This window comes from Mus caroli, unplaced genomic scaffold (assembly GCF_978045245.1).
Source record: "Mus caroli unplaced genomic scaffold, Mus_caroli_1 scaffold_7, whole genome shotgun sequence".
Lineage (NCBI taxonomy): Eukaryota > Metazoa > Chordata > Mammalia > Rodentia > Muridae > Mus > Mus caroli.
In genome coordinates this window covers 88,050,083-88,074,907 of record NW_028227262.1, presented here as the reverse complement: position 1 = coordinate 88,074,907, position 24,825 = coordinate 88,050,083, and the positions used below count along the sequence as shown (strand labels likewise).

The 24,825-nt window shown below is 37.7% G+C and overlaps 1 protein-coding gene across 2 annotated transcripts in view; it reads right to left on the bottom strand.

The window, feature by feature from the left end:
- The window catches only part of Snca (synuclein alpha), a 95,947-nt gene extending 71,558 nt beyond the window's left edge, over positions 1-24,389 (bottom strand). The window contains exons 1-4 of one of the 2 annotated variants that reach the window (XM_021165283.2): positions 24,191-24,389; positions 22,012-22,158; positions 13,009-13,050; positions 10,307-10,449 (exon numbers count right to left, since the gene is read on the bottom strand). In XM_021165283.2, the coding sequence (XP_021020942.1) occupies positions 10,307-10,449; positions 13,009-13,050; positions 22,012-22,132 (306 nt within the window). In that variant the 5' untranslated portion in view covers positions 22,133-22,158; positions 24,191-24,389. Of the gene's footprint in view, positions 1-10,306; positions 10,450-13,008; positions 13,051-22,011; positions 22,159-23,243; positions 23,431-24,190 lie in introns of those variants that run through there. The other variant, XM_021165282.3, reaches the window with a different exon arrangement.
- Between the last annotated feature and the right edge of the window lie 436 nt (positions 24,390-24,825).

Genomic DNA, 24,825 nt, shown 5'->3' with positions numbered 1-24,825 from the left:
TAAAATTAGATTAAAGGTGAAATATTCTAGTAGTGTTTAGACTTTCTATAACAGATAGATTAACTCCAAGCTAGGTAGCATAAATAGGAAGCACATGCCTACCCCCAGAGACTTATCAGATAACATACAATCCACTGAACAAAACTTAAAGTGTCCAAGCTAAGCTGAATATGTACTCCCCAAGGTTGCATGACAGGAAATCATATAACATATTTAAATTGTTTCTCTTTTTTTTTTGTGCAGACACCCAATAATCAAATAGAGATGTGAATTTTCAAATTCATCGCCTCACAAATGTAGTTAAAATGTAAATTTCATTTTACTCCTTGCATGCACAGACCTGCAACTGTATTCATTTGTTGAACTGAGTTCCAAACAAATTAGTCCTATTGTTTGAATAAGAAAATATGAATGAAAGGTGAGACAGAAAGGAAGTTGAAATATACATAATTTTTCACATTTTTCATTTATTTCATCATTATCTATTCACTCATTTCAGACTACACTGTTTGTTTTACTGTGTATTATAGCTCTAAAGGAAATTTAAATACTACCATGAAAATATTATAAATATGTTTAATAATTCCACTACACCAGGGAGTAGGGTGGATTATTAAAGTATACCTAAAAATTAAAGTGTAATTAGAAATTTTAGTAAAGTTTCTTATGGAGCAATTACCTTATATAGGAATTGATAATTCATTTTCACCTAACAGAATGATCAAATTCATGATACATAACATCTAATTTCCAGTTTCATGATCATATATTCCAATGCAAACACAACTGGTCTTATTTATTTCTATTCCTGAAATTGTCGAAGGAAATATCAGTAATTGACTTATGTCCTGAATTGTTGTATATTGTGAATATTTGGAAAACTATAGAACATTTTCTGTCATTTGGTTTTGATAAGTAGCAATACAAGCTATGTTTCTAGTCAAAGCCTACATCCAAAAAAAGGAACTAATCAAATTATTTCTTCTTCTTTGAATTTGGGATAAGACTAGTGACTGTCACATAAACACATTATAATCAGATTCTGTCTCCATATGAAGAGTTTGCCATTTCATTACAAAGTAAAAATACAAATTAGATGTGCAAAGATATTAAAAAGAATACAGTCAGCTGTGTGAGTAAGTCTGGAGAGCTTAGGAATGTAAAGACAATACCTAATATAGAGTGTATGCAAGCAATTTTCCAAGAGAGTAAAATTTAGCTTTTGTTACTAAAAAATAAAGAGAAGTAACTCTGTGAGACAGCAGGCATGTTAACTTGTTTGATTGTAGAAGTGTGGTGTGTGTGTGTGTGTGTGTGTGTGTGTGTGTGTGTGTGTGTGCATGATGTATGGGTATCATTTTTAATCCCTTTAATAAATAAATTCCATAAAATCATGTAAGTTTGAAATCATCTTAAATATTATAGTAGCAGCTCAAATGAAACCCTATCAAAAATATTATACAATGGTTTTATGTGAAAGGACAGTAGCAATAAATGTTCACATGTATACAACTAAAACCAATTAGAACAACAATATCCAACAACAAGATTCCCCAGAGTTTCCAAGGACTAAACAACCAACGAAAGAGTACACATGGAGAGACCCATGACTCCAGCTTCATATGTAGTAGAGGATGGCCTTGTCTGGCATCAGTGGTAGGGGAGGCCCTTGGTCCTGAGAAGGATCAATGCCCCAGTGTAGGAGAATGCTAGGGCAGTGAGGTGGGAGTGGGAGGAACACCCTCATATAAGCAAGGGGGAGAGGAAATGGAGTAGAGGTTTTATGCAGGGAAACCGGGAAGGGGGATAACATGTGAAATGTAAATAAATAAAATAGCCAATAAAAAAAATTAAAAACCAATTCATGAAACTGTATTAGCACTTGTTAGAATATTAATCTCTGCCAGCATTTGTGAGAAAATAAACAGATTGCATAGTATAGCTTATATTTGTCCACTCATATGCTTAAAGTCATACTACCATGCTGGCCTTACAATTTCTTTTGTAAAGAGCATCATCCATAGTCTGGCCTTTAAACATTTTTATTCATGTCTATGTTGCTGAAGGTTTCATGCTGGCAGATTATAAACCACTGAACATAGAACTTGAGTGGGAAAAGTTTTGTGTTCTTGTGTCTAAACAGGTGAACTATTATGGTTATTATTTGTCTGAGGCTACTTCATTTGCTTTTCACAAAAACCCAGTTTAACACTCGTCAGAGTTAGTATTTATTTGGAATAATACAGATTCTCTTTCATTTCTAACAAAAGCTACTTAACTCTTCTATAATAGATATAAGCTTAGGGAATATACATACTATGGTCATTTTTTTCACTAGGGATAATCATGTCTGTTGCCCTCAGTGGTCTACATACATAAGACAGGGGTCATGCATTCATGATTCATGCATTTCTTGCTGATCCATCTGGATAGCAATCACATATTAGCAAATGATTCAGTGCTTTGGAATTACAACAAACAAAAGTCCAGTAAGGCTATTTTTTCCTTACAATTACAGAATTCTTTTCCTTTTAGAACTTTCCCTAATTAGAAATCACTAAGATTCACAATTCCTCTCCATACATATAAGTGCAGTGAAACATTCATGTACAATACAACCACTCAACATGTGTGTTTCTAAGCAAGGATAATGTACACAATTTGCATGTTCTCCTTTTAGTGAAAATACTATCTTAGATGAATCACATTGCAAAAATGCTACTGATGATATGGAACATCACTGATTTTGAAACAGATTAATTAAGCCCATTGTGTTTATTCCTTTGAGGGGTATTATCATACTTTAAGATTCCAATGCTGCTCACAGACACCACTGCCACAACAATCAGAGCAGATCACTCACTGTCTCACAAAGCTTTCATTTAGGTTTGAATACTGTCTTAACTATCTTCGACTGGACAGACAGAACTTAGAGTTCTAATGCTTTCAGATGACTTATTGCATTGACCGTTATTAAACACTGAAGGAAAATATCTTACTATAAGGAAAATATTTCATTAATCCTCACCTTTGATTCCACCTCTAATATATATATATTTCTTTAGAGAAATGCAAAATGTTGCCTATGGCCTGTGGATTCTTTGTGAGATTGTGATCAAATGACTCACCGAAAGGCAGCATATATCATCTGATCGAGCTCAATTTCAGTGTTTAAGACTTAATGTGCACAGCACTGCGCTCATCAATCATGCCAACAGGAAGCAGGGAGAAGAATGTCATGATCATTAAAGACCATGCCAAACATGACACTGTTCTTTCTGCATTTGGTTAGCTCTCTTCTTATCAATCAAGAAATGATTATAGACTGCATGTGTTTTATTCTGTCTTGAAATTAAGGTTTTCAAACATTATTTTTATTCAGGGAATTTAGAGGTCTGGTTGAGTGAGGGCGGGGGACATCATTGTGAAGACAAGGGGGTGGAGTAGAGATATGGGATATGGAACAGTCGGAGGGTGGGCAGGGTGAGGGGAATAAAATCTGGAGTGTAAAAAAATAACTAAATAAAATAAATAAATAAAATAAAATGCAATCCAAAAAATAAAATTGACCAGACAGATAAATTCAAAAAATATTTATAATCTAATGATGAATGTTTCACAATTATCAATGCTTCAGCACTTTCTTCTGACTCTGGAGAAAAATAATTAACATGCCTGATCTTTGGTGCTTCAAGCTTACCTGTGTGAAAACTATGAGTTATCATGTGGATAGGTTGATACCTAAAAGCACAGGATAAGAGGCAGAGCAATATCATATATGCAAGGCAGCACACTCCACAATTGATTCAGTCCTTCACTCATTTTCAAAACATTTTTTAAATATTTGGCTACAAATTTTCAGAGCACTCTAAATGGAACTAAAAAGATGTCCATTTATTTAGCAATGGTTGGTTTAAATAGTAGGCCCAAACAGAACACCATTAAGCAGACAGACAGACCAGATGTCCCAGACAGATGCTTGGTGACTAGCTTTGCATTGTAAGCACTGTGCCATTACTCAACAGCATGGAGGCCAGTAACTTCCTAAATTCAACATTCTTGGTACAAGCAGATCTTTCTCTCTGTGAAAATGGGTACTAGTTTTATCTGCTGTACATAAAACCACAACTAGCTTATATTTCTGTCAACTCATATTAGTCAATTTCCACAGTAACAATCAACTGAATGAGTTTGTAACAACTGATAAGCTTTTACACATAGCACATTGTAGATCAGGTCTACCTAGTACTGAGTCACTTCTAAAATCTTCCACATTTTATATCATTAAGTGTTTATGCCTGATTGTTTATAGTACAGTCATAATATATACATATATATTATATAGGCAAATTGACATGTACATGTAAAGAATCTAAATATTACACCAAATTGAACTAATAAACAAATAAAGTGGTTTCAAGATATGAAGTCAATAGGCAAAATTAAGTATCAGTTTTACACAGACATCTAACTAAGAAAGAAACCCATTTAATTCCATTTAAATAGTGTCAAGAGCATCAAGAGTATCAATAAAAAGTACATAGAAATAAATCGAACGCAGGTTTTAAAGTCTAAATAACTAAAAATTATAAAACATTGATTTAAAGAAAAATGAGGAGACAGAGGTAAATGGGAAGAAAACCTGTATTCATGGATCTGAAGAATCGCCAACATCACCAAAATGACTTAGAGCTGGGATGTGCCTCTTCCCCAAACTAAAATGAAACATTTTACAGACATAGACAAAAACCCTAAACCCACAAGACTCAAATCAGAGGACTTTAAATATCCAAAGCCACTTTGAGCAACAAGCAATAATATCAAAATTTCAGATTCGATCTGGAGGCATCAGAATGCCAGATTTAAAAATCCATAACCAGGCTTGAGTAACCAAAACAGCATTATACTGGCATAATGTGTGCACTGGAACAGAGAACTGTAGACCCACAGACTCGACAGCAGACAAGCTACATCAAAAGTGTCAAAAGCACACAATGGGGAAAGCAGCTCTAGGAAGTCAACAATAGACATTGCTGGGAAAACTGAACAGCCAAAAGCTAAACACAACATTCAACACTTGAAAACTATTATAATAAAGCGCAAAGGAAAAATTTTTCGACATTGGTCTGAACAATATTTGGGGGTGGTGGTAAAACTCAAAATCTACTGGCTAGAGTGGGAACACATAGAAGCTGCATCAGACTGACAGCTTCTCCACTGTAAATTAGACTACTATCAAGATACAGGAGTAACCTGTAAAAAGGAGAAACAATTTGCAAACCATGTATTTGTTCAGTGCTCAACAGAAAGAAAGTGAAAAATAGTATCAGAGCCAAAGGGAATGGAAGACACCAGGGAAACAAGGCCTCTAAACATGGCCACATAGGAAATCACACAGCCTGAGGCAGCATTCACAGAGCCTGCACAGCTGCACCAGATGGAGTCCTAGAAATGAAAGGAGAAGTGGACACATGCCTCCAGCCCTCACCAGAAGCTAGCTCCAATCCATAACCACTTGCAAATAAAAACTTGGTTTCTCCAAGCAAGACTCACTGGAGTAACAAACCAATGGGCTGCATGCCCAGCAGTAGATGCCAAAGAGAAAATTAACTCAGTGGCATCTTTGGAGGTTCTTTCTCTTCTAATATTTTGTCAGGGCACTGTATTTAACTTACAGGTCTTTAAGCATATATCACCGCTTCCATTCATGTGATTTATATGGAATTCCTGTGTGTGTAAACGTATGTCTCTGCATTCATTTGTGTTCTTTGTGCTTTTTCTTTCACTGCTTTTCTTCTGTTTGTTTTTTGTTTTATCTAATTTTATTATTATCCCTTAGATACCTGTTTGTTTTCTAAGAGACACAGAAAGGGTATGGATACAAATGAGACAGGAGATGGGGAAGAACTGGGAAGAGTTGGAGGAGGGAAACTATATTCAGAATATTCTGTATAAAAAAATCTATTTTGGTTAAGAGAAAAAAATCGACAAAAGAAGCTTGAGAGGTGGCTCTCTGAGTAACATGCTTGCTGTGTAAATACATGTCCTTGATTTGGATCCCCAAGATCCACGTGAAAAGCCAGGCTTGACAGTGCACACCTGTAAATTCAACACTAGGAAAGGATACATTTGGATCCTGAAACAACTGACTGAAAAAAATATCCCAATGTCCATCTATGGACTCTATACATGCCTGTATAGACAAGTGGATTTGCATAACACACACACAAACTCACATGCACATATTACATACATATACACATGCAAACTACACATAAAATGCACATACACATATACTCTACCTACCACAGACACATAACACATATAAACACACCAAAAACAACATACACACACACACACACACACACTGAATGGATTGGCTGGAGAGACACTTATCAAAGAAGACATACAAATAGCCAAGGGCTATACGAAAACAATTCTCCACTAACCCTTAAGTAAAAGCAATTCAAAACCACAATGATCTATTATCACCTTATAGCCATTAGACTGGTCATCAAAAGGACAACCCACGGCAAGAATCATGAGGGTGTATAGGACAGGGAAGCTTGAGCACCTCTGCTTAAAATATAACGGAGCCACTACCAAGACTGAGTGCTAGTCCTCAAACACTGAAATCACAGCTACCATATAGTCTGAAAATCGAATTGGTAGACATAAAGAAAGAAACCACTCAGAATAGTTGAGATGTGCAAACATGCCAAAGAGTAATTAGCAGCTAAATGGGTAAAGATGTGTGCATATGTGTACAAATGCAAAATTATTAAGCCTTCAAAAGGTCTATACAGACAGGGAAATCCTTACATTTGCCACAGCATGGATAAACCTTGAGGACATTATACAGTGCAAAGTAAACCAGAGGAACAAAGCTATATACTTTGGGATCTCTCTTCTATGTAGAATATATTCTAAGAAAACATCAAGTCCATAGAAACAGGTTAGAATGATGGCTATCAGGGGCTAGAAGGTGGAAGAAATGGCAAGATGGTGCTCATAACTTATCAGGAATTGGGAGGAATTGGGAGGGAGGGAATACCGTTGAAACTTAATATGTGACACAGTTGTTACAGTTAATAATACCTGACTGCCACCACAGTCATTTAAGTCATTGATTATGTTAATTACCTTGATTGCTATAATAGTTTGTGGTTGTATGTATACTTAATATAACATTCTGCTGTTAACATGTGTTATGACATAAACACATTCATCTTTTTTTGTAGAGTAATCATTTTAAATTTTATTGTTATTTTTAATTAAAATAAATAATAAAAGATAGATATAATTAATCATCATTGAACTCCTTCTGAGTGCTAGGCAGACATAGTTATTCAGAAAAATAGATAAAAATAAATATCATAAATATAATTAATTGTCTTATTAAAGCTGGGAACAGGACTGGAGAGATGGCTCAGCAGTTAAGGGCACTGACTGCTCTTCCAGAGATCCTGCGTTCAATTCTGAGCAACCACATGGTGGCTCACAACCATCTATAATGGGGTCTGACTCCCTCTTCTGGTGTGTCTGAAGAAAGCAATGGTGTATTCATATACATAAAATAAATGAATAAATCTTTACAAAAAAAAATGCTGGTCCTTGAGACCCAACCACCAAGACAGTGTGACTAATCCCTTCTATTAGCCTTCTATTAGTATATGAGAGCTATGGGTCAAATCCCTGTTCTTCCAAGTTTCTCACGCACTAGACACAATCATTATTTGTTACAAATGGGTCAATTGGGGTCACTGACAATCAATTTTAAAAGTTAACGAATATATGCTTGTTTCTTTTCACCAAGATAATTTTAGTTAGAATCTGAAAGATGAAATAAAATATTTCAAATTTCATTAGAAATAAATTCAATTTTATTTAAACTGTGGATATGTTTTGCATCAAGAAATATGGCCACAATTACTGGCATTTATTTGTGTATTCCTTTAGTTATTGTAGATATTCAGAATTCATTTCTAAATTGGGCTTTACCAGCTTTTTGGTAAGGTAGCAAAACTCAGAGCTCCCCATTACATAAGAATAGGTCTTGGGCACTTAGCACAAGCTTTCATAGCTACCAAATGACCAGTATACTATGAAGATCAACCATCTAACCCCCAAACCAACAGGGTTTTATCCCAATTTTTTTATTGCAATTTCTGTTTATGGCTTCATTTTTATATTAGAAAATTTTAGGAGCCCACAGTTAATTCCTCTAGGAGAAATATCTGCAAATGTTTCATTTTGTAACACTGGTAGATTTCCGCTTTAGAATACTAAAATACGGATTGTTATTATAAAAGGTAGAAAATAAGTCTGAGTTGACAAGATGTGAAGTGTTTTAATAAACCATTTGTGACTTATAATGCACGTTTTAAGTGCAGACAAAGTGGAAAATAGAATGAGACATGCTTCCCAGCCTTTATACATTCCAAAGCACTAAGGTTTTCCACTCACTCTAGTATTGCACAATTCAATCAGTAGACAAAGGAAGGTATGTATTGGTGGCATAGCTAGGCAAGTGATGTGCAGATAGATGTGTGTGAGGGTCATCAGGGAACTCCTGTCACTCAGGAACTTGATACTCACTTCCTCTCTACAAATTCCACATTCCTCATCGGGAGTTGGTTTTAAATTGAGGGTCTGTTGATGGCCTTCCTTTGGTGCTTTGTTGTATATGTGTGATCATGTGTTTTTCTGACAAGAGGTTCCCTTGTTTTCATTTGATTGTCAAAGAACCTGCAATTCTAGACTCCTTGATAGTAATCTGGTGTCTCTTAAAATTTTAAGTGTGATAAAGATAACCATATGATTACAATGTCAAATGGAAAATAGGCATTGATATAGTTATTACCACAAAAATGAGATTACCACAAAAGCATATTGCACTCAGAGCAGAGCTGACTTGACCAATCCCATGGTGACATCAGCTGAGCACTTCTCTGAACACTTCCTAGATTATTTTGGGTTACATTTAATTGCCCTAACAACAGAACTGTCTATGAAACGTACATCCTCAGTTTCCCAGTCTGTTCTGCCACCTAGGACCAGTGAAATAGAGAAGACACACAGTAGTCTGCCCACAGGTGAAAGTATCTTTCTTTTGGGTTTCAGGATGTCTACTTCAGAACCCATTTGAATACAACTTTTGGATCAGTCAATAGCCAATGGCTTTACACCATGTATATGATTATTAATCCTTAGAAAGTTGTCATTTCTCCACTCTTTCTATCCTTAATAAGCTCTTATTCATTACTGAATTTGTAGTTAGGAACTTGCCTAGACATATGAAGTATCAACAAGCAAAATAAATATTTACACTATGATAGTGCCTACCTCGACAAAGAAAAATAACATACTCAAAACAAGTAGATTATTTAATTTATTTTAAATGCAATGACACTTTATCAAACAAGAAGAAATTAGAATAGAAAGGTTATGGTTTTCATGGGTGAGAATAGCTCCAACTTTAAATAAATTAGGCATTGCAAGGAAGGTGTCATTTAACAAAGACCCAGAGCAAGAGAAACTGAGATGGGCTTTTTTAGGGGGGAATCTGGAATCGCTCAAAAAAATATAGAAGGACATGTGACATAAAAAATGCAAAACTCATCCTACTGTAAGATCATGAGGTTTGTGAAACATCATCTTTCAGGGGTCCTCATTTTCTGTTCCTTTAACATTTGATAGGAAAATTATACCTAGAATATGTCACTGCAGCCTCATATTTATCCAGAAGCAAATTTAAAATTCTGAAAATGTAAGAATCACCATATGAAACCATGATCTGTGTTTGGTATGAACTTTAAGTCTCCCAGTTGGCAAAATCATGTTTGGTAATGAGTTGTTACATATGCAAATATGTCATTTAATAAGAGATGATGTAATTCCAAATAAATCAAATGAAAGATCTTCTTTCTGAAAATTTAGAAATTACTCATGATTGCTTCTCAACCTTTTGGCTAAGTTCAGAGTAGAAATTACTCATGAAAATGCTTGCTATTGCCATAAAGAGGAATTCCAGACTTACCATTTACATGAAAGCAGTCATTCTTTCTGAAATGTCACTGGTCTCTTAGTGTTCACTACATTTTTTTTAGTTCTATATCTTTCTTCCAGAAACTAAAACAATCAGGGTTATTGTGTGCATGACATTTCCCAAGGACATCAGTGCATCAAAATAAGAGCCCTTTAAAGGCAGTCCTTCCCCACAGTGTGCATCATGTGCATGCTCTATGATGCATGCAAGGACCATGGTGTCCAGGGTTATCACTGAGCATAAAACAGGCAGCCATACCTTGCCCATCTGGTCCTTCTTGACAAAGCCAGTGGCAGCAGCTATATTCCCAGCTCCCTCCACTGTCTTCTGAGCGACTGCTGTCACACCAGTCACCACTGCTCCTCCAACATTTGTCACTTGCTCTTTGGTCTTCTCAGCCACTTAAGAAAATCAAGAGTGACAACAGAGTAAAAGATGATGGTGTGACAGAGACTTTAATAACCCCACTTCTAGCAGCTGTCAATTTCTATAGACACATATACCAAAGGTAACAGGAGTCTGAAGAAACAAGACAGCAAGGTAGAAGTGACATGTTTCAGCCAAACACTGAATATGAATTTAGTGTAGAAATTAGAAAATATTGGGAGTTTAATTATAACACATAGCAACAAGTGAATTGGATTTGGTTTGCATTGAGGCGAGTGGACACAAAACATTGCAGCCAGGTGCAGTGTCAAGTCTGAGCATCCCTGTACAATTTCAGTGTCAAAGCCAGCTCTGTGACCTCACTTCCCAAAGTCACTTCTATTATCCTTTCTAAGTAACATTTCAAACATATGTAATGGCACTTCTTTGAAAGTCCAGAATTCAAAATGTTCCTAAATTCTTAACTTTTGAGCAGCACCAATACTATTCAATAAATTAAGCAATTTATTTATATGTGATGGGGAGAAATAGCACTTACTGTGGCCTTTCTTGACAATGCATTTCTTCATAGTCTGACTAATTGTGACAGTATATTTGATATTATATATTACTGTCAGGGTTCTAAACTGGTAGAATGGTGGTACACGATGCCCACAACCACACCACTGTGTCCTTGCTGCTTAACAGTGTCTCTTATAGCCGGGCGGTGGTGGCGTATACCTATAATCCCAACACTTGGGAGGCAGAGACAGGCAGATTTCTGAGTTCGAGACCAGCCTGGTCTACAAAGTGAGTTCCAGGACAGCCAGGGCTATACAAAGAAACTCTGTCCCAAAAAAAACAAAAACAAAACAAAACAAAACAAAACAAAAAACAAACAAACAAACAAAAAAGTGTCTCTTATAGTGTTTTGTAAACACTAGATTTGATATAGTTAAATATGGAAGGGAACTTTCAGTAGTAAATATTCAAGAATCCTGGGTTATATTATATAATGTGTCTTTACCTACTGTGGAGCATTTCAAGTTCCTTAATAGACTAAAATGATATATAAAAGGCATTTAAATTGTCAACATTATAAAACTATGGAAATGCAAACTTGCTGACAATTATTCTCTAGAAAATATTTGTAAAATGTTGCCTACTGCAGAAACTTTCCATACCCCTCTTACCTCTCTTGCTCCTCCAGCCCCCACTCTATTTCCCACACAGTATAAAACTCATGCTTTATATCCTTGTCATTCAGGGAATATTAAACACTTCCAAAGTTGTCAATAGAGAACAATGCATTCACAATAGACTGAATCTCACCAGTTGCTTCTCCCTCAACTATGGAAACTGGAACATCGTGGCTCTGAGTGTGGGCCTCCAGCACTCTGTACCTGTCTTATCTATCTTATTAGAGTCAAGCCTAAGTTTCCACTTCCAGGAACCAATCAGTCTGCTTACTATCTTGCTATCTGCACTTTTTGTGGGACAGCAACTGAAAGAACTTCCAAAAGGGTCTTGTTCCTGGGCTTCAATGTTGCTTTAGCATCATTATTCTTTATCAGTGTGCTAAAAAGAAGGAGCTCTTTTCCTCCATGGCCAGCAAATGATTCTCGGGAAAGAGCCACTGGAAAGACACAGGTTGCCACTGTGTGATGCTGTCTAATGCAATGTATTTGCTTTGTTTTATGGTGTCACGGCCAAGGTTCCTGATCATATCAAGTACATTTCTGACAAGACTTTTCCCACATAAGGAAGTCTGATGCATGGCAAATGGACATAAGGGACTTTAGCTACCACCAAGCTTTGGCAACTTGGTTATGTTTATCATTTTCTCTTTGATTTTTCCCGTCTTATTGTTCTGTTCCTTTCTTCCCACAGTCAATTCATTGTCTTTGTCATTTTTTATCTTTATTATTTTAGTCCTATAGTTCAATATTTATTATTTTAGTCTTACTGAAAATCTTTTTGAAGTTGTGCCAAGTGGATACAAATAAAATAAAAATATACAGCTTTTTAAAAATAACACACTACTAAGTATACTTTCTAAAAAGGATCATTAATCACAGAGGAAATATCTAATCAGTATAACTGATGGTATAAATACTAAATACAAAAGAAATGTTTACATCAAATATTTAAATTAATAGTAACATCACTATATTTAATTTATTTAGCCTACTACCCAAATACCAAATTATTAGAATTAAATACCATTGACTAATCTAAATCCATCATTCTTAGCCATTAGAATATTGGACTATACGTTTTTAATCCATATTTGTCTATTTAAAAATATTTCATTGCATAAACATCAAACTTTAAACAAAGCCAATATGCAAGGTCCATTGGTGATACATGCACTACCAGTTCTTAGAAGGTTGAAGCAGAAGCCATTCTGGCTTGTGTAGCTAAACTCTGTCTCACCATACCAAAATTAAAAATTAGATACATAAAAAAATAAATTGACCCATGTTCCTCTGACAATGGCTCTTATACTCATATCTTGAACTGTAAGCATCAAGTTAATTTAGCCTAGAAGGCATTTGGCATATCACCCCTGGATAAAAGACAACAGAGCTTACCTGTTGTCACTCCATGAACCACTCCTTCCTTAGTTTTGGAACCTAAAGAACAAAGAAATTGAATGCATAAATATTAAACTGTCCTTCGATTTACAGCAGCCAATTAAAAATTCTCGATATTCAGAAGGGAATGTACAAAGATAACTTCAGAAGACTAACAACCACCAATCACACTCAGAAATCACTAGAGTGGGGAAGATCTGGCCACCACCACAGAGGAAAGCTAGCACCGGCCTATCCAGGTTGAGTTCAGGAGGGAATCCTGGAGAGGGTTTAGTGGGTAGCCAGTTGAGTTAGTCAGCAGTATGAAGCTCCTGTGCTGTTCCACTGAGGAGATCATAGACAGCAACTGGGCACTGTGGAGCTCAAAAGGCTACAAGCTTCAATGGTTCGTATCATAAAGATCTGACACATGTTAGAGGCAACAGATATGTGTAGCTTGACAACACAATGTGAACATGGATGGGAACTGCACCAGAGGCTAAAAGTTTTGTGCCTTTATATATCAGATAAAACATAAAACACAATGCACAAAGCAAAATGACTCTTTACATAACCCTTGCTTGATGCTTTCTACATCAATTTACAGAGAGAAGGAAAGGGGAGATAACACAGGCATAGTAAGATTCTCTGTGCAGACCTGAGAATGCTGTAAGAGCACAACAGAGCAGACTGCACAATCCACAACAAACAAGGGAGAGGAAAGAAGATGTCACCATCTGCCCAACCCCTGGAACAGATTGACCTCACCTCATCTCACCTCTGATGCAGCCATTCAATACCTTATGTATTCATTTCATACATAAGGAAATTAAAAATCATAACTAAGTGATTTGCATAATACTAAGTTACAGCATGTTATGGGCACTTTCAAACTAAGTCTGTATGTAAAATAAGAATTTCACCTATGCCTTGAGCCATTACTAAACAAATAAATAGCTATTGCACATATTATTAAAAGTTTGTTAATCATTTTAAGAATAATCTTTCTAATGCTTAAAATTTCAGTTTAATGACCACCTTTTGATTAAATATTTTGGAGATTTAAGGTTCATTTGAAAAACTCTGGTTTTGATTTATACCAGAGTCTCTTCTTCCAGTCATCCACTGGTGAGTATCTGGGCTGCTTCCATAACACTCTGTGGTTGAATAGTCAAATATGCATGGGTATGCAGTACATCATTTTTGTATGGTGACTCTGGTGATTGCACAGAAGAGACATGGCTGGAAATTCTATTTATAACTTTTTAAGAATTCTCCACACACTGAGTTTCATAATTGACTTTTAGTCAGAAATAAAAAAGAATGAAATGATGATATGTGTAGGGAAAAAGACAGATCATCATGCTCACAAAGATAAATATGGCATCATTTTTTTCTCCCAGATATGCAAAAGTACACAAAAGCAGCTGGGGTCTACTAAAGAAGTGGAGAGGAAGAGCAAGGGAGAGAAAGAATAAGAGAAGGAGGTTATGATCAAAATACATTCATGAATTGTGAAAAATCATGTTTTATATACTTACATAAAAATGTCCTTATGGAATGGAACCATGAACAATGAGTATACACAACAAAAATGAAAGAGCAGGAATAACAAAGAGATATAAAAAGCATCATCTATACAAATAATAAAAAAAAACAAGTAATAGAAGGGTGGCTATAACCCTGAATATTAAATGCATCTGTGGGAAGATCATTGTGAGCATGTTTAGCCAGCAGAACTAGCCTAGAGCAAGAGTGAGACGTGATCAAGATGCTGAAAAATCTCATCCTTAGACATGCAGGAGTTAGGATCACTCTCTCCCTATTCTTAGCCTACTTGCTGTGGCATAAGACATCTATGTCCCTCACCTGTAAAGACAATCATGTTGTCAATGGCCAGATTACAGATTCAACATCCTCTTTCCCAATAATTCTTTGAATTCCTCTTCCTTTAAATGACGCATCCCCAGCACCTCAGTCCTGGCCAATAATCTACACCCACCCAGAAATCCCTACCACTGTCTAAGTTGTTATGTCTCACTAAAGCTGATCCCAGAAGTCAATCCATCATACTTATGGTAGTCTGAAGCCTGAACCTCCTCTGCTCCCCTCAGCCTTTTAGGCCAGTTGCCAATGGCCTCCAAGAAAGGGGAGACCCACACATCATAATGAGACCTATCACTTTGTACAATTAATATTGATAATTTTGTCTGCATGCATAAAATTTTTATATATCTGTGTATATATACAATATACATATATACCATATATACAAATATATAAAAATACATATTTTTAAGTGAAAGCTATCCTATAGGGATAAAGACATAGCTCTTAGTGCAGCACTGTTTTCTGAGGTTTAAGGACCTAAATTTGATCCCCAATATTACCAAGAAAACAAGGAAGAAAGAACTAAAGAGATGGAGAGAGGAACATTAACTAAAATAATCTTATCTAGACACAGAAGAATGCAAAGGATAAAAAGGGCATGAGGACTTATATGCTGAAAAAGACTTAGGCCAGTGTATGGGGGGAAAGTTTTAAAACTTTAAAATAGTGGATTTTAAAAATGCACTATTTGAGAAGAAAAAAAATGTCTTGCTACGTGTACAGAAAATAAGTAGGAAAAAACTAGTACAAAGACTCTATCATATACATAGCTTCCTAGAAGCCAACTGCTCAGTAATAAAGTACAGATACCAACATTTAGAGTAAACACTTCCTGTACATATCAAAGTCTTCTGTTTTGTGATGAACACTGTGACCAAACACAAAGTGTGGAAAAGGGGATTTCTCAGCTTCCAGTTTGGAAGTTCATTATCTAGGGAACCAAAAGTAGAAACTCCAAGCATGGCAGGAACCTGGGGGCAGGCTCTGATGTAGAGACCTCAGGAAAATGCTGCTTCCTGGTTTGCTCTCCATATCTTTCTCAGCCTGCTTTCTTATAACACTCAAAAGCACCTGCCTAGGGGTGGTGCCACCCACAGTGGGCTGGGTGCTCCTTCATCAGTTGTCAATCAGGAAAATATCCTCACAAACATTATTATGGGTAAATCAGAGGTAGACATTTCCTCAAATGATATATCCTTTTCCCACATATCTCTACTTCCTGTCAAGTTGACAAACACTATGAGGTAATTTCTAATTCCAAAATTGTTTAAAATTCAGATGTGCATTTATACAAGTTGAATAATATGATCAATAAGATAATCTAAGTACATGTACAAAAGTATGTTAAATTATTTAGTAAATAGTTTTGAAGATATATATGCATAGCCTTAAGAGAATTTTTTGTCTATTTTATTTAAAATAATATTTTAGAAAGGAGTCAATTAAACCCTCTTTAAATAAAAAAGCATATGTAAGAACTTTTATTTTGATAATAAAGAACCACCTACCCCCACTCCGATACAGAGTTCAGATTTAACTCTTTACTTCACTAAAGGTTAACGAAATCTACATCATGATCTTGGCAAAAGAATAAAAGGAAATCGTTGAAGTAAAGCCCTCAGTACTGTTGAATGCATGATACAGACATGGTGCGAACTCTTGTTCTTACCCATACAAATGCTTCTGAAGGAGAAGCTGAAGCTGAAAGCACAAGAAAGTTCTAGAAGCAGCGCAGAGAGAAAGGCACACTTGTTAGCAAGAATGGACATGTGTTCTGCATGGGTGCTGTCTGCGTGCATTTCAAAGGCACTGCTCATTTTGCAAGGGACTGTAGAGCTGTGAGGACAAGCTGAGCTGATCAGTGTACAAGACCTAACAATGAATGGGGAAACTGTATAAGCAGGGGATGGTGAGGGGGCTATTAGTCAAATTATTAAACATAAGTATGTTGGGAAATGGTAAAATATTAAAGCTAATATTTATTTTATATTCTGTAGTTTAGAATTTTTAATTTTTGCAAAAACAACGTGTTTATTAAGTAGTTTCAACAAAGCTTGCCTTCTTCTCATTGCATATGCCTTTACGGTGTGGGTATCTTTTTCATGTCCTAAAACATTGGGTGTGTTAGAATCCACAGTGGTGTAGGGAGGGCAGGGCAGCAGGAACAATGGAGAGCTTGCATATTGATCCAAAAGCAGGGGACCAAGAGTACACTGAGAATGATGGGTAGCTATTGAACCTTCACAGCCTCTCCCTGTGACATACCTCGGCTACCAAGACTACACTGCATATTCCTTCCCAAACAGTACCACTGGCTGGGACCAGGTTCGTGAAACTCTGGGTGGCATTCCTATTCAAACCACAACTCTTCATGCCATGATCTGACTCTGATAGTTCTTTTAGCATGGGGTTAAGAAGGCATTACTTCCTCTGAGACAATGGCTTCTGGTATGTCACAATCCTCAGTGTAAGCTTGTACATTTAACTCCTGACCCTGAACTGTGTACATACTATCTAGGACTACACTAGAGGCCACATATGCTAGCTCTACTTTCTTTCAAGTTGACATACACTAACCCGCACATGAACCAATTGCTATTTCCAAAATTATTAAATATTCAATTTACATTTCTGAAATCTGAATAGTCAGCTGTTATTTTTCTATAAACCAATTGCTCCCAGAGTTTTGCACTTTATTGCCTTGAGGTGACTTCACCTCAGCTGGTCAGTTTCCCCTTTCTGAGAAGTGTGTCTGTAAAAATATCACACGGATTTATCAGCAGGTTACAAAAGACAGCACACCCATAGGTGCTGCTTTTTGTGTGAATCTTGTAACAGATGGAAAGTGGCAGCCCATGGACAAATTCTGAAAGAAGTAGTTTACTGTAGTCACCAATTATATTGGGCTTTCATTATTTTTTGCGATGATTTTTAGGGTGAAGTGCTAGCAGTAAAGTTTGTACCTCGAATAATTACTATTAATTTATGCACTGGAATCACAGGTGTTTAAGTTGTGTTTTATGAGACAGGTGCTATTCACATCACAACTGGAAATGGTGGTGGGCAGGGCACCCTGCCCAAGTAGTAGAACAGCTTGCGTGAGAGAATTCAACACTTCTGTATCCTTCATCTTCACTACAATAACCTTTAAGATCTCCTGTCTAAAGGAAATACAGGGACAAAGAGTGGAGCAGAGACTGAAAGAAAGGCTTCATTTTATTTTCAGACACCAAACCCAGACACTACTGCTAATACCAAGAACTGCTTGCTGAAAGGAGCCTGATACAGCTGTCTCCTGAGAGGCTCTGCTAGAGCCTGATCAATACAGATTCGGATGCTGGAAGACAACCATTGGACTGAGCATGGGGACCCCAATAGAGGAGTTAGGGGAAGGGCTGAAGGAGCTGAAGGGGTTTGTAACCCCATAAGAATATCAACCAACAAGACCCTCCAGAGCTCCCATAAATCACCAACCAAAAAGTACACATGGAGGAACCCATAGCTCCAGCTGCATATGTAGTAGAGGATGACATTGTCTGGCATCAATAAAAGGAGAGCCCTTGAACCTGTGAAGGCTGGATTTCCTAGTGTAGGGGAATGCCAGGGCCTTGAGGTGAAAGTATATGGGTGGCAGGGGAGCATTCTCATAGAAGCTGGGGGAAGGGGTATAGAATAGGATAGGGGATAACGTTTAAAATGTAAATACATAAAATACCCAATTTTTAAAAAAGCATGACTAATGAAAACTAATGCTCACTGGCTGGTCCCTTGTCTGTCTTCTTTGCTTCAGCAGTAACAGAGAATTTGACATTTGGTAAAATCATGGAATGTCTCTTTAATGAAAGACAAATGAGTCTTGAAGGCCCTGTATCTCAAACCATACCTCACCTTTGTGATCCTAATTATCAGTTAAGTTATAAATGATAATTTATCTTCAGTTTACAGGTGAGATCTAACTGATAAGATATAGAAAAAAAAAATTAGGCATTAAGTAGGAAATAAGAAGTAAGATATGGAAGCTGGGGGACAATATAATAATGGCTTCTCTGAGCCTAGAAATGTACCCTGCCTTCCACCCCACCCTGTCTTGTTTATTTGGAATATTACAAGGGTACGGACTGGAGAGGAATGTGAGAAATGAGTCATATCATTGGTTTATATGCTGACTACTTAGCAACATGTAGTTAAGTCTCACATGTGAGACTTAGGAGTTAGATGTGTGAACACAGCTCTTCACTAAGCAGTGAAACAGAATTTGAAGGTGATTTTCTTTATAGTATTAATAAAACTAACATGAAGTGAAGAAAACTTTTTGACTTTAAATTCAATTTATAATTATACATCATGTCATTGAGACTGTTGATTATGAAACTAAAATATGTTAATTGAATTTTTTGTGCAAATATCACAGAGACAATCAGCACACTGTCTTCAATTCATTGAAAGGCAGTTGTCCAAGGCATTTGTTATTAGAGATGAGATGAGACTTCTGCCAAGCCTTTTCAGCCATAAGTGCTGAAGTTTAAATTGTTTTTCTTTGATAACGTCTAACCTTTTATTTTTAATCTTTTGTTTTTCTGGTACCAGAATAGAACCCAGTGCTGCACGCTGGCAGACAAGCACTGTGCCACTGGAGCTATGTCCAAAGCCCAGATTATTTCTAATCCTTCAGGTTAGGTATTAATAATAGTTTCATATCTTGGATAAAAATTAAGAAATTATGTTGACTGAGTAACAGGTAAATTGAACAACTTCTCTGACAAGATTCAAGGTTCCTAAATATGAAAGTGCACTCAGTTACTACCTTAACTACATAACTTTACTAACTTTACAAAGCAGTTGCATTTTTATGGACTATGTGTGTGTGAAAAAGGGGAGGAGACTCAAAGACATCAAGTTACCTCCTGCAGATGCTAAAGGCAGACAACATGTGTCTTGAATTAAATTTCTGTCTGTATCAAGTCAAGTCCAGAGTCTACATTCCTTTCATTTCTCTATAGTCTCCGAGTTGATAAAGACGGAGGCAGAGTCACACTGTTTTTTACCTATGGTTGTTTTCATACTTTAACAGCACAGTTGATTATCTAAGTAATAATCAGTATAGCCAACAGTACAGCTGATCATCTATGACAGATTTTCTAATATGTGTTGGAACATTAACAGAAGTTGACAAATATCTGAGCTCTCATTCTTATCTTCACACATTACTCTTCATCCCAAACTCTATGCATGTGTTCAGCTTTTAATTAGATCCCAGAACATAATCAGCAATTGATTAATTAAACATGTTTTAAATATAATAACAGACATTGATAATTTTAATAATATTAGACATATTAAAATTACACTTTCAATATAATGGCCTCACAGAGACCAACAAAATTAATCTTTGAAAAATATAATCACTTTATTTGCCCAAACTCGAAATTAACAATAAAAACAAAGAAGTGTTCTACTTGACAAAATCCATTTATTATCCAGAAAGAGTAATATACTAAATTAATATTCAACAACTTCTAAATTTGCTTTAAATTAGTGATCTACAGATATGTTTCTTACGCAACTGAAGTAAAAAAAATCAGTCACAAGTCTGTAGTTGTGGAAGAATTGAGCTTTTCCACAAATCTACAAATACTGCTTTTGTATTCTGAATTCTATCTAAAACATTATACTTCACAGTTCATTTAAAAAAAAAAACACTCTAAAATTAGCTCACTGACACCCTCCTTTTACAATACTCATTACAAGACTTTCGGAAAGGATGTTTTAAGTAGAAAAAGAGAATTAATTCAATGTAAAATTATTCTATGAAGAACTAGGAAAGGCGATCTGCTAGAAACTTCCATGAAAAGACACATTCATGAAAACATTTACAAGTATAAATTCCTCACTGATCGTTTGGAGGGTCAGCATGGCTTGCCTCAATTGGTACTCTGGATAGCATCTACATCACTTTTGCCACCTGTTCTGCTCCTTTTCAGTCTGAATGTTTATCTTGAGTCTTCCACCAAGATAGATGCCCCCCTAAGAAGGTGGAAACAGTGTTCACAGAAGGAAAGAGAGGTAGATGAACCCTGCAACTGTGCTCCCATGTGCACCTGTGTCTCTGCTGGGGATGAGCATGTGTGCATGGGTGTCTATTCCTTCCATGAAAGTACTGGAAGGGATTTGTAAAGTTACAGCCAATTTAACACAGGGAAAGACAGAGAAAGGGAGTGTTGGCCTTCCTTTCAATGTGTACAGTCAGGCAAAAAATGGCACTAAATATCAACCTCTTACTCTTCAGTATGTATGATCTCTGACAGGTGAACTAAACAAACATTTCTGAGGTTCCTTAAGTCCCGCTGTTCCCACTGACCAAGTGATCCCTAAAAGGAGATCCACCAAAGAAGACTTGCTTTCTTTCTTCTATTTTGGGGTCAAAGGAGTTGTATTTTCACAGTTGTAAAATACAATTATGCAAAACTATTGTTTAAAGCATTATAATTTATTAAACTTAGCAGGTATTACCTATAGTGATGATGAAAGAAATCAAAGTCCCATGAATACTTGCGGCTCATTTTCTTTCTTTCTTCCTTTCTTTCTTTCTTTCTTTCTTTCTTTCTTTCTTTCTTTCTTTCTTCCTTTCTTTCTTTCTTTCTTTCTTTCTTTGTGTGTGTGTGTGTGTGTGTGTGTGTGTGAGAGAGAGAGAGAGAGAGAGAGAAAGAGAGAGTGTGCATGTGTGTGTGTTCTCACATAGCTCAGGCTGGCATCAAATTCTCTGTGTAGCTGAAGATGACCATCAACTCCTGGTCCTTGGGCCTCCACTTCCCAAACGCCACCAGGCTTACTGCCATACATGTCTTTGATTCATAAGCATATTCTTGGTTATTTTTCATGGGTTGCCAATTTTTAAAATTCACTGTATTCATACACAGAAACAGAAAACCAAATAAAAACCCTATGTAAATAACAAAATTAATGAATCTAAGGAAAGAAAGAATTGTCCCTGTTTATTTCTGAGAGCTAATATGCAGGTTCATATTCTCTCACCTCCACATAGCTGTCACTCTTCTGAGAAGCTGTGATGCACACGAATCAGACACCACACACCAGCCACCCCAATTCATTAGTCACAGTGTCACTACCTACCTACATAGAGGACTCCCTCTTTTGTCTTTCCAGCTGCCTCTGCCACACCCTGCTTGGTTTTCTCAGCAGCAGCCACAACTCCCTCCTTGGCCTTTGAAAGTCCTTTCATGAACACATCCATGGCTAAAGATGTATTTTTGCTCCACACTAGAGAATACAGAATACATTTTGAATTAGAAAATTTGGATTAAAAAAATAATAAGGTTTAAAACAGCTAGAGAAAGAAAGGAAATTGAGGGGGGAAATCAGTATGCCTTCCCCCCAGTCCTGGTGTAAGTGTAATTTCTTTGGGGGAGGGGTGTGGGGCGTGCTGGGCACAGTGTTGATTGATTTTTGAGCTATGTCACTCAACACTAGGAAAAAGTCATGCCACTTAAGGATAAGATGGATCCAGATTGATCATTCGACTGCTCTTACATACATCTTTCAGAAGTAGAGTTGCAGAAAGGGAGGAGGACACCCCCATCAAGTTCCCAGGGCCCAAAGGTTACATTCAAAGTAAAAAGACTATCTAGAAAAGGAACATGGGAGGTGGGCGTACAGAGATGGAGTAGGGGCAAGAGGATAAAAGACCCAGAAAGGTGTCAGTCTTTGGAGAAGGAAGGGAGGGGAACTGTTTAATCTAGAAGTAGGGAACTGCTTGCAGCCCAGCCTTTCTAATCTTGCAAGACCTTCTGCCCACCACTAGCTCTTTGCCTGCTATCTGCCCAGAGCAGGCGCTGTCCATACACTTGAGCAGTCTCACTTGAGCACCACCCAACCAAGAAGCTCTGTCCTCAGCTGGAATCCTCTAGAAGACCCTGCACCCCATGCTCATTAACCCTTTATCACCTGTTGCCTACTGTCCTCTGCACTTCTATTAATCATGGGCCAAATGGACCCTTCTTCCTCTACAGAAAGAAGCTGAAATACCTCGGGTTGGAGCATGAAAGTTGGATGCTCAAATTCCACCCAATGCCCAGCACTAAGCTTCCACCATCCAGCACTCAACATGAAACACCCTAGCGTTTCCGCTTGAAAAAGCAGATGCCACAGGCAACCTGGCCTTTCCCTAGGGCTTTGACAGGATGGAAGGGCATGTCTCCAGCGAAAGGAAAGCCGAGTGATGTACTTTCCACGCACTGGCCCAGTCCCCACCTCCAAAGCAGCTGTAGTTGGTCTCCTCTAGGCGTCCCGGCTCTTTGCTCCGGCTAGCTAAGATCCCCAGAGCTGCTCCATCTACAGGTACTTACCGGCTCCCTAGGCTTCTGAAGAACTCCGATTCTTCCTCTTTTCCCCAATCTAATTTCAATGCAAGAGGCAAGGGCAGGGGCAAGGGGAACACCTGCTGGTCTCCTGCCGTCTCCTGCCGTCTGCTGCCTGCTGCCCGGCGCTCTGGCTCCCTGGCTCCTTCACGTCGCCCCCGCAGCTGATTTGTCAGCGCCTCTCCCCGCCCCTCGCCTGCCTCGTGCCTTCGCTCCTCTTCCTAGGGAGGGGACGGTTTGGAGATGCGGTGCGTGAGGGCTGTGGGTATCAGGAGCACGATCCCCAGGAAGGAGGGAAAAGAGGATGGCCTGAGCCTCTCCTCGAGTTCAGAGGGCCATTGGCTTTATCGTGGCTGAACTTGAGCTGGCGCCTCTCCTGCCCCATCCCCCTCCTTCCCTGCCTCAGTCTGTTCCCAGTTCCTCTAAGCGATCCCCCTCCAGAACGAGCCCAGACGCCACACGAGAGAGCTGGACCGCCTGAAATGGTGTGTGTGCGCGGAGCCAGGCAATGGAGAGGGAGCACACACCCTTGGGGTTGCTTTTGTTCACACAGCTTAAGATTTCCATTTGTTTTTACCTCGGAGGAGTCTAAAAGGGTTCTGGGTGTAAAGGGGAGCCGACTAAGGAAGAGTTACAGGTTGAAGAAGCAGGGGGAGGCTCAGCAAATCCTCATTCCCACTCCACTATCACCATTTTCTTTTCCACCAATCAGAGGCTGCCAGACGCTGATTTTTTCCCCCATCTGTGGAGCAAGGAATAAATATCCCCCAACCGTCGAAAACCAGCTGCCTCAAGGCTTTTTTGCACTTGAAAAAGTGGCTTACTATAGAGTTACAGGATAGGAAGGTAGCGCCTGTGGGATTCACCCTCTGGGACCATTACAGGCAGTTTCTTCCTTAGCCCCTACTTAATGGCAGATTTTGCACACCTCTTACCTTTCCGACTTCTGGCTGCGTGGAGCTCCAGCGAACAGACCCTTCTTCCAATCCAAGCACACGCGCAGATAGATGCACAGGCTTTGAGACAATTTCTGTTACTTAACACGTTCCCACTTCTTTCTGAGATGAGCAGAATACCACTGTTTTATAGCAGAGCCAATTTGAGTACCAAGCTCCTCCCCCAGCAGAGTGCCTTGCTTTTCCTTTCTTGTATGTATTCTGAACTTGTGTTGGGCACTGGAAGCTAAATCAAGCGTTGACTATATTAAAAGGGGGAAAAAGTCGTAGGAGGGAATGCTTTCTCTGATCTTTGAAGTCAGTTGACTTCTGAATCCTGAAAAATAAATAAATAAATAAATAAATAAATAAATAAATAAATAAATAAAATTGAAGTCTAAAAAGCATTTTGAAACAAGGGACAAGCAACTGGTTTGACATGCTATAAAACCACAAATGCAGAGTACAAGTAATGTGACAGAAATTATCTGTTTAATCAATGCCTTCTATTCTTATTCCCTTTAAAAATCAACCTTCCTACACAGTAGTGGCACATACCATGTTTACTTGAAATTAAAGGAAAAGGTGGCACCCCTGCAGTAGATAGGGTTAGATCCTGGGCTCTAGCATCCCCA